Below are 13,173 nucleotides of genomic sequence, written 5' to 3'. Positions count from 1 at the left end.
CTAAAATGAGCACCTGCTTACAGACATCCAGGTTTAAAGCATTGTTTACATAAATTGGAAAGTAGCCCAAAACTCTTGGTCATCTGTTTATCTCTAAGCCAAAAGAAAGCTGATCTCCAAATTTGATAATGTTGACTTAAAAGCCAGGAAGATACTACTGAGTTTGAATCAGTTTGCTTACATTCACTAATGAATTAGTCTCATAATCAATTGGAGAGTGTGACATCATGCTGTACATCTGCCAATATAGTAAACAAACAAAGGAGGTAGAGGCATTAAACTTACCTAAATGTTAGGGTCTGTGGAGGCAAAGGTGACAGTGAACTTCCAATGACTCTTACTGGAGAAAAGTAATGTCCTCAGCTGTCCAAGTACAAAGGAACTGCTGTGATTGGTGATGGACGCAATTTCTTTGAGAAGTCAGGAGACCCCAGTACAACAAAATCCAGGAAATGTAATGACAGGACTGCCCACAGCACCCCACCTTCCTACTAACAGCCAATCACTTTGTGTTTGTTTGACACGGAGTGAAAAAAGTTACTGATAAACCTGGCATAATCAATGCATGTTGACAGATGCACAAGTTGATGACCGTTCTTAGTATGTACTGTCCCCCTTTCCTGTTACAAAACAAACCACTGTCAGCACAGTATTCAAAAAGAAAAACAGATATAAGGCTACCTTTACAAACAGTTAGAGTATTATGCACAATATTTTCATCTGCAACTACTTGGAGGTGGTAGTGGGTTTGAGTTCCATTAATGACAGCAGATTTTTTATATTTTTGATAAATAACAAAGAATCTCTCTGTAAGTAAAGAGTTAACATTTACCGCTGGACTAAAGTAGTTTGCATTTACAAGCGGAACAAACCATGCTGTGAATAAGCCACCACTCATTAGCAGCCATTACCCAGAAAACAGTGATTACAACAAAAAACAACAACATAGGTTGTTGTTTAACACAGAGGGTTCTAACTGGAGCATATAGATTAGTTACATGGCGAGAGAATTCATGTAAATATTTTACTTTGAAAGGTAACATTTGTGTAAATACTAGTGAAAAATACACAATGGATGACAGATGCATTTTTTTAGTAGTAGGCCATGTCATGGCGTTATGAAAAGGTCAACTGAAGAAAAGTAAAAAGGAAAACTATTGCTGTGCTTCTGAAGTAAACTATAAAAGAATAAAAATAAAGAATATAATGAATATAACTGCAGGCTGTATAGACAAAGATAAATTAAGTGTGTAAGGCTGTAAGCTCGTTTTGTGTGTCTGAGCTTAGTGCTCACTTTCTGAGATTGATGGCCACAGAGCCAATAAATTCTGCATAACCGATATGAACCAAGATCAATACTTACATTTGATTTGCATTTCCACAGTTCTGACATTGTTTTGCCTACGCCCCCCTACTGAAGCTGCCAAGAAACTATGGCACGAAGAGCTTTTCTCCGACCCTAAAAACTTTGAGACATAAACGTTTCGTGAATACATGACGTAGCTTCAATCTAAACATATACTTTTGATCTTAGTCGAATGGTTCGCTCAAAAGCTGGACGTTATAATCAATTCGTGATATGTAAAGCCTAGTGAAAAGCTATTGTTGTGAACAAAGCTATCCTGGTGAAAAGTTGTGCTCACGGTGCAGGAGCAGCTCATCGTTTTGTAAATAGACGATCTAACTGGAGGAGAAAATCCGCGTGCTGTTGCTTTGACCAATCCGAGGACAGCGAGGAACCGTTGGCGTTTGAATTGTTCCCTGAAAACAGCGGCAGTTGACAGCAGCAAGCAGGCAGTTTGTCACGGTCCTCAGTATTATTTTTAAGCAAGTGGGCTTTATTAAACTGTTAAAAGCTATCTTGACATTTAGCTTTGACTTCATTATTGACCGAAGATGTCGAAAAAACAGATTTTCTATTCTGACAAGTACAACGACGAGGAGTTTGAGTACAGGTATGAAAGTCTCTGAAATTAACGTTATCTAATGTTTAGCGTTAGCGGTTAGCTCAACGTAAAGTCACGGTAGCCTAGTTTCTCTGGTCATTACTTCATCTCGATATAGCTGTAAAAGACTGCAACGTTTCTCACTATGACCTGTAGTGTATTGTTGTTTGAAGCAAGCGATACTCAACAACTGCTCTATCATCACCACTCCACAATTTTCAAGATGTATGAAAGTATGAAACGTATCCATTTGAGCAGTGTGTGTTAAACCTTAATCTTGTAGTATCTCAAAGATAGACCCGAGGTTACATCAGTCATCTTAATTTCTCTGAGTGAACGTCAAGCTATCTCTTAACTCACTGGTTTGTCTTTTAGATTTGTTTGGTAGTTCCTGATCATTCTGTTGTTCTGTACTGTAGACATGTCGTGCTTCCAAAGCAGCTGTCCAAGCTGGTGCCCACCTCCCACCTGATGACAGAAGAGGAGTGGAGGGGGCTGGGGGTGCAACAGAGCCAGGGCTGGATTCACTACATGATTCACAAACCAGGTAAGCAGCCACTGACTTGAGAGATATGTTAATGACTGACTTAATGTCGTCATACAAAGGTTACTAACCCAGTCTCACAGTGATTGAGATACAGGAAGTCACAACAGATGATCCTTTAAATTGCTGTCATATAAGTGCCTTTTGGACTGCCAGTGCAACATTTAAGTCTCATCTCTTATATAAATATATTTTTCTTGAAAAGGTTTGTTTTGTCGTTAACCATTTATTATACATTGGGGAGCCCAGGTATGGTTGTAACATGGGGAGAGTTGTAACACCACAAATTCCACCAATCAGGGATAAGATAGGAGACATATGATCATTTTAGTATTTACCCACTTTCACCCTGATCACACATGGTGATTGTCAGGGCTAGAAACAGGTGCATGCAGATTCGAGAGAGAAAAATAAGTGATTTTAAAGCAAGAAAGTAACTTTTTGGACAAAGATTATATTTTGTTTAGTACTTACACTATTCCAGATCAAACAATTTGGCTTATATCAGAATCGTTTGTAGTTGTTCAGGCAAAATTTTATGCATTTTCTCCATGCAATCCACTATGCTAATGCAGCTAGCTGAAGACTGGCTTACAGGGGTGGGGTGGGTTGTAACACATCTTTAGAAAGTGTTACAACCACCCTTTTATGTACAGCTAAAAACATTTACTTGATTCTAATAATGTTGCATAACCCCTAGGCAGTGGAAAAGAAAGACTGACAGGTGTGCCTGCAGATGTTTTTAAAGAAAACATCTGATAAAGTCACAAAGAAAGGTAAGTCAGTCAGATCAGTCAATAAAGCACAAAGGATCTACCGTGTCACTAGGAATCACTGCAAAAGCTGAGGGTCCAGTGATTTTCCAGTGTGGGTTACTGGAGCAGCAGCAATGTTTTCTCTAGGGGCAGGAGGGAATGTTGCACCTCAAAAAAGAAAAAAAGAGGAACACTCCAGGGTTACAAAAATAGACTGTATAAAACATGGACGTAGTCTCCCTAACATCACACGTCTGTTATTGAAACAGAAAATGAAGCACATCGGCTATAGCGGCCATATTGGTAGTGGCAATGGCTTTGCCTACATCTATAGGGCGCCTGTTGGTCACGTGACCCCGAGCTGTGCCTCTGATTGGGCGAACTTGAGATCTTAACATCCTCTGAACGGTCGAGTTAGAAAAAAATTCACCCCCCGTACAGTGGGTGCCAATAGTAAAATTAGACAGGAGACGTTTTTTGAACCAGGCTGTAAATGGGTTAATTTCTGCTTTGAAAACGGCTTTTTTTGGCTTGGTGTGTATGTGTCTTCCAGTACTTCCGGAGACAGCCTCAAGCGGACACTCGAGAAACAGCAGATTTTAGCACTTCAGCATTGTCTCATATTTTGAGACCAGAGGTTGCCCGTTTGGTTACAAAGGAACATTTGTCACCATTGTGACTTTGATTAAAAATACACACACACTCGAGTGCTGCACGATTTGGGGAAAAGGTGCGATTTGCGATTAGGTGGACTATATTGCGATTAGGTGGACAATATTGCGATTGCGATTGTGCTTGCGGTTTAATAAAAGAAGTTGTGTCATGATGAGTCTACAGACTTGCTTGGTTATCATGGAGAAAAATCTGAATTGCATGTGCTGACATTGCGATTGTGATTGTGATTGCGATTGCGATAATCGTGCAGCCCTAACACACACACACACACAGCTTTTTGTTAGAACTATGTGTTATTTACAAAGCTACATTGTAGTGTTTGAGCATACATACTGTTACGGATGAACTCTCAAGTCAAACTGAAAGTGAGTTACGGTCAGTCACAGAGACATTGTTCTGTTTCAGTGTACCTTTTTTTGAGGGACATGATCTCTGATTTTGCATTTTTTCTAATTGTTACAACCATAGACTGTATAAAACATGGACGTAGTCTCCCTGACATCACACGTCTGTTTCGAAACGGAAAATGAAGCACATCGGCTGTAGTGGCCGTACTGGTAGTGGCAAGGGTTTCGCATACAGCCATAGGGAGCCTGTCGGTCATGTGACCCTCAGCTGTGCCTCTTATTGGGGGAGCTTGCGATCTTAATATCCTCTGAACGGCCAAGTTAGAAAAAAATTCACCCCTGTACAGTGGGAGCTAATAGTATAATTAGCGACTCAGACAGGAGATGTTTTTTGAACCAGTCTGTAAATAGGTTAATTTCTGCTTTGAAAATGGCTTTTTTTGGCTTGGTGTGGATGTGACTTCCGCTACTCCCAGAGCCAGCCTCAAGTGAACACTCGAGAAACAGCAGATTGCAGCACTTCCACATTGTCTCACATTCCTAGACCGGAGGTTGCCCGCTTGGTTGCAACCTACCCTGGTAGTGGGGTAGGTTGTAACAAAGGACCACCATGTATTTGACATCGCCTGGTAAGGTCTGTGATATTCTTGCAGAGGTTTGAGTTGGTGCCATTTGTTGTAAAAAAAATGTTGGTACTTTGCGTTAAAATTTAAGAACTCTGACTCAAAAGTTCAGTGAATTGGAGGTGCTGAAGCAAAAAGTGTTACAATCATAACTGGTCTCCCCTACCAGTTTAGGATCACGAATCAAATATTCAACCATCACTTCAAAAGTTGTGCATCCATGTGTGTCACTACATTCATTATAGTCTTCTGTGTGTACTGTGCTGACTAACTTTCTCTTTGCTTTATTCTCCAGAGCCTCACATACTGCTTTTCAGAAGACCCCTCCCGAAGGATTAACTGGGAATACACCTGCTAGCTTTTTGCTGACTTTGGAAGCTCCGTCGCACCCAAACACTCATCTCCATCAGTTCTCATGTGTTGTTTGGAAAGTATTGTTGCAATGTGTTTTCTTTTACATGTTCCTCAATTTTTTTGAGGTATTGAGAGGCAAACTTCTTGGGTCCACAGTAAATGATAATCTTCTGAACAGTATGAAGGTAGAAGGGAGCCTGCCAATTGAACAATTTAAAACATTTTTATTATCTTATCCATTGAAGCCATTTAAGTGTATTCACTGATTACCTTTATTTTCCTTAAGCTAAACACTTTCTCAAGAGAGACTCTTTTTTTGTGAATATTGCTTGTTCTTTAAACTTGTTTGTGTTTTGTAAATATTATTTGTAGATATACATTTGAAAGAAAGTCATGGTTGATCCGACTAGGTCTTTGTTACTGGAAAAACATAATTAAATGTACTTCTTCACGTTCTCTCTCTTTTTTTCCCCCTTGGCATTCAATATGTCTTGTGGCAGAAGAAAATCCTTAGTCACAGATGTTGACAACTAGTGGGGTAACAAATTCTGAGTGTCTGATGCCCAGTGAGTAGGCTGGTGCCCTTGCTTTGTGAACAGTCACTTTCTCTGGGCTGTAAGTTCCAGGACCAGGTTTCTTGGTAGCATCTCTGGGTAGGCTATGGCGTCCCAGCATGGAAAAAGCAGGCTGCCGGGGTAGATACACACTTGGGTCAGTGCTGTTGTATCCACAAGGTCCTGGTGTCTTAGCTAAATCTTCAGATGGCCCCCCGGTTCCATAGCTACCTGACATTGTGTAGCATGCGCTGGCTGGCTTGTTTGGGACCCGAGGGCCCATCAGTGGAGGGAGAGAATACTTGTTTGGAGCCGGTACTGAATCGATGCTTCTGTAGTTTGTACGAGAGCCCATTGTGTAGCACGGGGGTCTTCGCTGAAGGTTGCATGGCGGTGCTTTCTCAGGACTGTATTCACCTGGACCTGGAGTCTGGAGTAACTCTTCTAAAGGGGAGAAAGCAGCAGAACAATATGGGCTGTCAAAACCATATGGGGCACAGCATGCACTTAACAGGGTTTAAATTTCAGTTGAAACAGCTGACACTGGATCAACAGCAGCATTAAAAGCAATACTAGAGCTCTGGGTTTGTAAACCATTGCATCCTGATGCCATCAGAAAAAAAAGCTGTGACACAAATTGAGTATTTACAGTCATCTTTATTTTCCTGTTAAGAATATGAACTTACTCTGAGCTTTCACTCGCCCCAACATGGAATACGCAGGACTACCATCCCTTCCAAAACGGGTGATTTTTGCATCAACGTGGTACTGGGGCCCAGGGCTAGAGTCAACACAGTACACTGCAAGGAAAGAATATATTTAAGTCAAGTTGGTGTATTGTCTCTTTAGACAGTTTTTTTTGTATTATGAGATGATTCTGAAATAAGTAGTAGTAGCCAACTGTGATGAGGTTAAAATATGACTCTGTCGCCCCCCTGTGTCTTTAATTTGACAGTACACAACTTCAAATGAATACTATTCAGGATAAGCTCATGATGGATATGTTGAGAAAATACAAATGCTGTTAGTGTACAGTGTTGTGACAGTTTTCCAGTTTATGCCAGTAATGACCTTTTATCAGTTTGACATGTTTAATGACAAAGTTTTGACCAAGACAATCCAAATGTTACTGTTCTGGAGAACATGTGTTACTCTGAAGTCACAGGATGGAGTATGATGCACTTACTATGGTCACTCATTCTGCCATGGAAAGAATAGGCAGGGCTGGTTGTCTTTGTGAAGTCATGGCCAATAAACCCAATAGTTGGAGGAAGTCCATAGCGCCCAGGTCCTGGCCCTATGGGGAGGAGACACCACATGGATAGAAGGCACATGCACACATTACGTAGTAAAAAATGACTGTTTTTCAGAACAGGAATGGCAGTAAAATGAAACTAAAAGTAGCAGAAATATTTCTGTAAATCATCACTTGTGATAAAAAATGTATTCATCACAGATGGTGGGGACATGTTTGCAATGTCCATTCGCATGTTTACGTCATCTCATTGTTATCTATCATGTTCCCATGCTGAGACATACAGCACACGACCTAAGGCGAAGTATTACATCAGCATACAAGTGTTCAGGGTGCATGTGAACAAGCAGAGCAAGCAGGAGCATATTTCACAGAAAACAACGAGCCCTGGCAGGTCTGCATGCTCAGGAGACCTCTGCTCTGCTCAAGTCAACATTTCTCCTTTGACACTATGTGACCAGCTGGTACACAGCTTTTAATATTGATATTCTGACACACTGGGCGAGCAGTTTTGTACATACAGAATAGTGATTTTAACACATAAACATACCTTTTTCCCTTCCAGCAATAACAGGGTATTTTTTCTCCATATGATCCTTTGAAGAAGCTTTGGATACTTTCGGGAGCCAAAAGGATTCATGCAGCATTGCAGCCACAACAAGAAACTGCCAAAAGAAATAGTGTACAGTAAGTGGTAGAAAAAAATAAAATGTTGCAGCCTTCCACGGGTGATTCCCCTTCTCCACCCACCAGGCTCCATCCTTGTACAATAGTACCTCACTGCTTAATCCATGTCGATCGTGGTGGTGTTTTTCTTCTGATATTGCAGTGATGTTCCTCCTGGTTGATGTATCACACCTACTCCAGGTTGAAAGTGAAACCCAGATCTGAGGGTGAGCCAGAATCAATCCCTAATTTCCTCTGAAACAATCAGAAACCTGAGACATATAATTCACATCAGTGTGTCAGCACCACAGCGGGCTCCTCACAGGGCTTTATCTAACTGCCTGTTTGTCCCTTCGTCACACTGCTCCACCTGTGGGGGCCCAGGCCGATGAATAGCCCTTTCTGCACATAGGTGGATGTAACGGTGCACTCAGCTGGTACTCAGGGACAATGTCATCACTCCGATTCACTCTCATGTAATGCTAGCTCTCCCTGCAAACCATGAAACCAAGATCCCCCTCTCCCTCCTTTCTCTTTTGACTCTTTCTGCTCATCCCAGTGTGAAGACACAGTATCACTCCTCAGCCATGCATGTGGTTGTCACAGAAACTGTTGAGGACAGTAGCGTAGGTCAAGCCCCCATGCACTGCTGGCTTATTGTCCCTGCAGGAACAGAGTTTTTTCCACTGAGGCTAGGAAGAATCCTGCTGCATCTCCTCAGAGCTTGGAGGGGCCAATAATTTTGTGTGTGTACATGGTTTCTCATCTGCAATTTAAGATCAAACTGATCATGCAGATGCAGCTGCAACTCAGTCTTTGATCTCTTCTAATTACAAAGGATGGGATTTAGTGTTACATACGCCTGAGCAGCCAGAGGACACAGTAACTACGAGGGTCAGCAGAAAACAAACATCAAACTTTAAAACTCTCTCTGCTGCTGCTTTGAGTAATGCTTACATACAGTGCACACTGAAGCCTAAAGATGTACAGTACAGTGTGTATTAACTTAAACCCATATGCAGATGCTTTCTGTTGCTAATGCAGAGGCATGCCAGGGGTCAGACAGTCACAGAGAGCCCTCTGAAGCAGCAGGCCTCTAATACCGTTCACTGCTGACAGGAAATGATCTCCAGACTTAACTAGCCACTCAAAGGAAATGGAGCAACACAGCTTTCAAAAACAACTGCACCGCTGCTCCTCTGCTACAGAGGCAGATCGCCGTTCTGCGCTGCATCTGCAAGGAATAAACTGTTTTAAAAAGCAGCAGAATGGGTTGAGGTTTCACTCTGACCCAGTCAAAAAGAGTATAATGGCTTAAGCTTCAAAAGAAAGAGGGAATGTGAGAAACTGGGCGGACGTTTTTTTTCTTGTTGAGTACATTAGTAAACCAAAACCAGAGCCTTGTATTGTATACAAATTTTATTCTTGTTTTAAAAAGCACAATATTTGAAATGAATAGGGACTACATTTGATCAAATTTGGTCCATTTACATTAATTAAAAACTTCAGGATTTTTCAGTTGATGGCTTCATGAATCATAATTTTAAACAAAAACAAAATAGCTTATGCACTGTACAATCAAATCTTAAGGTAGGTAAGGTGAAAGGTGACTTGAGAGTAGATGTTGTTGGTGTCTTGGTTGGATTCTTCCAGAAACAGTTGAATGAGCGTGTCCCTGTGAACCAGTGGCCCAAACAAACTTCTCCAACTGTAAGATTTGTGGTTTGAGTCGGCCAGAGGCCTTTGTTAAATGTCAGTCCTCTTCTTTCATCGTGTTTCCTGTCAGTCTCTGCTGTTCTATCTGTTATAGGCAAAAAGCCCCAAAGTATCTGAAAGATGAAAAACATCTGAGCTTATGTTTCTGTAAAGCATATGGTTTACATATGTCTTTTACAGCAGGATACCAGCACAGGAATTTTATCAAACATTCCAATGATTGGGTTAAAGCTTGCTATGAAAGAAAGAAAGAAAGATGCCTTTGACAGCACATATCTTCCGTTTGAATTCAAAGAATCACAAGGAAAAAGAGCAGACTGTAAGAGCGGGCAAAAAAAAACAAAATGATATGACCTCTAGCTATAAATAAATACCACAGATAGAAAATATAACAAAATATTTTGCTTAAAGTCAGGTGTAATTACAAACATAAATACTTGATTATTTCTTCTAGTGATTATAAAGGCAGTACAGTGAATAACAAAGACGCTATGGTGACTATGGGTGACTAGGAGTCTGGAGGAAGAAAACAAAGTCTGGAGGACACTCGCCAATTTTACACACACACACACACACACACACACACACACACACACACACACACACACACACACACACACACACACACACACACACACACACACACACACACACACACACAGACTCTATTCAAAATGACACACACGCTCAGACACAGTCACTCTCTCATCCCCCAGACTCCACCATCTCTTCCTTTCAGGCAGGACAAGTCACATGACTCTCTTCTTTTTCCATTTACTAGCATATTCACAAATAATGTACAATTTGGAGGTGGGTATGGCTTCAGTCTTCAGGCGTTTCTGTGGACAACAAGAAAAAAGGACACACTATTAGTACATGATTGTCTAAAATACTGAATATGTATGTGTAATCAGAATCCTTCATGCTCTCTTAAGGCAAATGAAACTTTTTGTACCATCGCTCAGGGGTGTTCTTTGTGTCCAGTGTGGTTATCTGGGTATCTGCTGGAAGGAGAACCTTCTGTTCTACAATCTCTGCCCCTTTAGGAAGGTCAAATTGGTCCCCTCCATCTGCATCAGCGAGGAAAGGCTCGGTGTCTGGGTCATATTCGTAGGAGTAGTAGGACACCTCTGCCATTGAACCTTGCTCCTCTTCACCTGGAGATGGTAGGGATGGGTCGAAAAATGAAAAGAATAAGAATGTGAGTCTAAGTTTCTGCTCATTTTTAGCTCTCCTCATAAGGAGACCTACCAAAGGCTTTTTTAAGTGAAACATATCGAGGTGACTATACCACAACTTAAACTGACATACAAAATTTCAAGACATATTCCTCCAAGTCTGCAAATTAGCCTGAATTGTACTTTTAAGCATTAAGCATTTAGCTTTCCAAATCTGCAATGGAAAAAACATTTGGACACTGACTGAAAACAAAACTCCTTTTTGCTCCACAGCACACTTTCAATAATATCTAAATCTAAACCTCTTATAGCAGTACCCCTCCACAAACAGTAGGGGTCCCTCTCTGACTGAAATGTTGTATTCTTACAAACTGTGGCATGCCTTTTCAAAATCACTCCTTTATCTCAAAAACTAGTATCCTGCTATTAAATGTTTACTTGTGTGAAGAGGTGGTGTTGGTCCAGTGTAACCAGATCCATCAGGTCTGAAAGTTTTTTTTTTTAATTCCACTTGGCTTTATACACATGCTCACACACACATGCGCTAATCACAAAAAATGCCCAAGATTTCATTTTAAAATGAGTAATTTTAAAGTTTTACCAAAGTGTACACAAATGCAGAAAACCTTGTTTCAAATTAAGCCTGCGAGTCTGTGTATCCCTTTACTGTATGTTGATCTCTTGTAGAGTTCACTCATAAGACAAGTCTGCACAGGGAAGCCAATTCCTGAGCTTCAGCTTCCTCCTCTCTTCCAGTGGAAACTGTCATTTCCTTGGCACAGCCCGCCTTCACCTATTACACTCTGAGTGCACTTAGCGGGCATGTCGTCAACATTCTAATGGTTTACAATGACAGTGTTTTCACAGTACTTATTCAATCTAATCAGCCCAGGGTTATCACATTCAGGGCAAGTGTGTGTGTGTTTTTGAGACTGGGCAGGTGTATTTGCCTGTGTGAGCATGCACTATGTCACTGTGTGTTTGTGTGTGCATATTAAGACATATATATGTGCGAGTGTGTGTGTGTTTTATAACGTAACAGCATTCCTGTGGTAAGTGTGAAGTGTTAGTTTTTGTACTAAGGAGACCTTTGACTGTGAGCAGCTTTGTAAGCAACAGCTACTGGGAGCTGCAGGCTGGGAAACAAGTCAGTGCAGGCTGTGCCACATCACACACACACACACACACACACACACACACACACACACACACACACACACACACACACACACACACACACACACACACACATATATGTATATATGTGCATATGTGTATGAATATATATATATTTGTGTGTGAGTGTGTGCGTCCACACACCTGTACACAACTCAAAAATTTCCCATAGGCAGATGTGACCATAACGTTGCATGTCAGTAAAGGCACAATAAACATACAGTATGCATGTACTTCACACTGGCTCCTGCGACCTCTGATTAACCACGTTCTCTTTTTTTTATTGCCAAATATGACACAACTACATCCTCCTTCCACATGCAGCCAAACCTCCTCACAGGAATTCTCTGGCTGCCTCCATGAAAGTGGTAGCTGATCCAAGCTCATGGCAGAGCAACAATCGAGCCCGCAGTGCGAAACCTATCCACCTATTTATCACACCGGTTGTAGACATGATGTGGTGGCTGGGGAATGTTCTGCCACACGCCCCACCTACATATCTCCTTTCCTCCTCTTTTCCTTTCTCTCTTTCTACCCGGTCCTTTTCCTCTTTCATCTTTCCCTCTGCTCATCCCTCTTTGACTCTCTTTCTTCTCACTCTTTTTTTTCAGTCTCCACATCCCCCATGCACCCTTTCATCTCTTTGTCTCTCACTCTTTCTTCGTTCCGCCCTTGTCAACTCTTGTTACCCCCACACACACAAACTCACAGTATAGAGTAGGACACACACACACACACACACACACACACACACACACACACACACACACACACACACACACACACACACACACACACACACACACACACACACATACTGTGTGATGAAAGTGTTGAATACTAATGAAAAATGACCTGAAGTTTGAACACTCTACATTTACATTTTGCTGACACAGGGCCCTGGATTGATGTATTGATTCCTTGAACAACCAAACTGCAGCTTTAACAGGGTTCCTTCAGCTTAAGGCAAGTTAAATTCAAGGCTTTTTAAGACGTTTTAATGCCATTTGAAACTAAATTTAACACCAACTTCACAATAAACACAAATGGAAAAACCACCACATCAGTTCCATAGGGTTACGGACAATAGAGTCCCAGCTGCAACCACTTCTATGTTTGTTGGTTCTGCGATCGTGATTTTGTGATGTTACCACAAGAGTCACTCAGTAAATTACTCAAGAGAAATGAATAAATAAAATATATATGAAAAAATACATAAATAAATTAATATTTTAAATAAATTATTATATTAAATAAATTAAAATAAATAGATAAATAAATAAATAAATAGATATATTAAATAAAATAAATAAAAAAGTAATTATTCATTTTAAGATTTGGGACTATTTACAATCATACGAACATATTAATATTTCTGAAGACT

The 13,173-nt window shown here is 40.8% G+C and overlaps 3 protein-coding genes across 3 annotated transcripts in view; 1 reads left to right on the top strand and 2 right to left on the bottom strand.

The window, feature by feature from the left end:
- Positions 1-1,731: 1,731 nt before the first annotated feature.
- On the top strand, positions 1,732-5,567 carry cks2 (CDC28 protein kinase regulatory subunit 2). Its single transcript, XM_074668098.1, has 3 exons — positions 1,732-1,955; positions 2,366-2,493; positions 5,186-5,567. The coding sequence occupies exons 1-3, from the start codon at positions 1,897-1,899 to the stop codon at positions 5,227-5,229; spliced, it is 231 nt and encodes a 76-aa protein (XP_074524199.1). The 5' UTR covers positions 1,732-1,896; the 3' UTR covers positions 5,230-5,567.
- Positions 5,568-5,650: 83 nt separating this feature from the next.
- On the bottom strand, positions 5,651-7,696 carry cimap1d (CIMAP1 family member D). The gene is made up of 4 exons (XM_074668097.1): positions 7,604-7,696; positions 6,985-7,095; positions 6,485-6,598; positions 5,651-6,242 (listed from the first exon to the last, which is right to left on the bottom strand). The coding sequence occupies exons 1-4, from the start codon at positions 7,641-7,643 to the stop codon at positions 5,755-5,757; spliced, it is 753 nt and encodes a 250-aa protein (XP_074524198.1). The 5' UTR covers positions 7,644-7,696; the 3' UTR covers positions 5,651-5,754.
- Positions 7,697-9,180: 1,484 nt separating this feature from the next.
- The window catches only part of cpamd8 (C3 and PZP like alpha-2-macroglobulin domain containing 8), a 47,995-nt gene continuing 44,002 nt past the window's right edge, over positions 9,181-13,173 (bottom strand). Inside the window, exons 43-44 of the mRNA XM_074668096.1 lie at positions 10,391-10,592; positions 9,181-10,274 (exon numbers count right to left, since the gene is read on the bottom strand). Of these exons, the coding sequence (XP_074524197.1) occupies position 10,274; positions 10,391-10,592 (203 nt within the window). The 3' untranslated portion in view covers positions 9,181-10,273. The remainder of the gene's footprint in view (positions 10,275-10,390; positions 10,593-13,173) is intronic.

This window comes from Halichoeres trimaculatus, unplaced genomic scaffold, assembly GCF_033239565.1.
Source record: "Halichoeres trimaculatus isolate MK-OKI-2021-1 unplaced genomic scaffold, fHalTri1.1 fHalTri1_scaffold_4, whole genome shotgun sequence".
In the NCBI taxonomy this organism is placed as follows: Eukaryota; Metazoa; Chordata; class Actinopteri; order Labriformes; family Labridae; genus Halichoeres; species Halichoeres trimaculatus.
The sequence above is the reverse complement of the archived record's forward strand: the minus strand, read 5'-3'. Positions and strand labels throughout refer to the sequence as shown.

Bases quoted from the DNA above. Each gene is read 5' to 3' on its own strand.
- cimap1d (XM_074668097.1), bottom strand. From the start codon at position 7,643: ATGGAGAAAAAATACCCTGTTATTGCTGGAAGGGAAAAAG. The intron at 7,096-7,603 runs GTATGTTTATGT...TCCTCCCCATAG, and splicing joins TATTGCTGGAAGGGAAAAAG to GGCCAGGACCTGGGCGCTAT. The intron at 6,243-6,484 runs GTAAGTTCATAT...TCTCCCCTTTAG, and splicing joins GGGGCGAGTGAAAGCTCAGA to AAGAGTTACTCCAGACTCCA.
- cks2 (XM_074668098.1), top strand. From the start codon at position 1,897: ATGTCGAAAAAACAGATTTTCTATTCTGACAAGTACAACGACGAGGAG. The intron at 1,956-2,365 runs GTATGAAAGTCT...TCTGTACTGTAG, and splicing joins GACGAGGAGTTTGAGTACAG to ACATGTCGTGCTTCCAAAGC. The intron at 2,494-5,185 runs GTAAGCAGCCAC...TTTATTCTCCAG, and splicing joins CTACATGATTCACAAACCAG to AGCCTCACATACTGCTTTTC.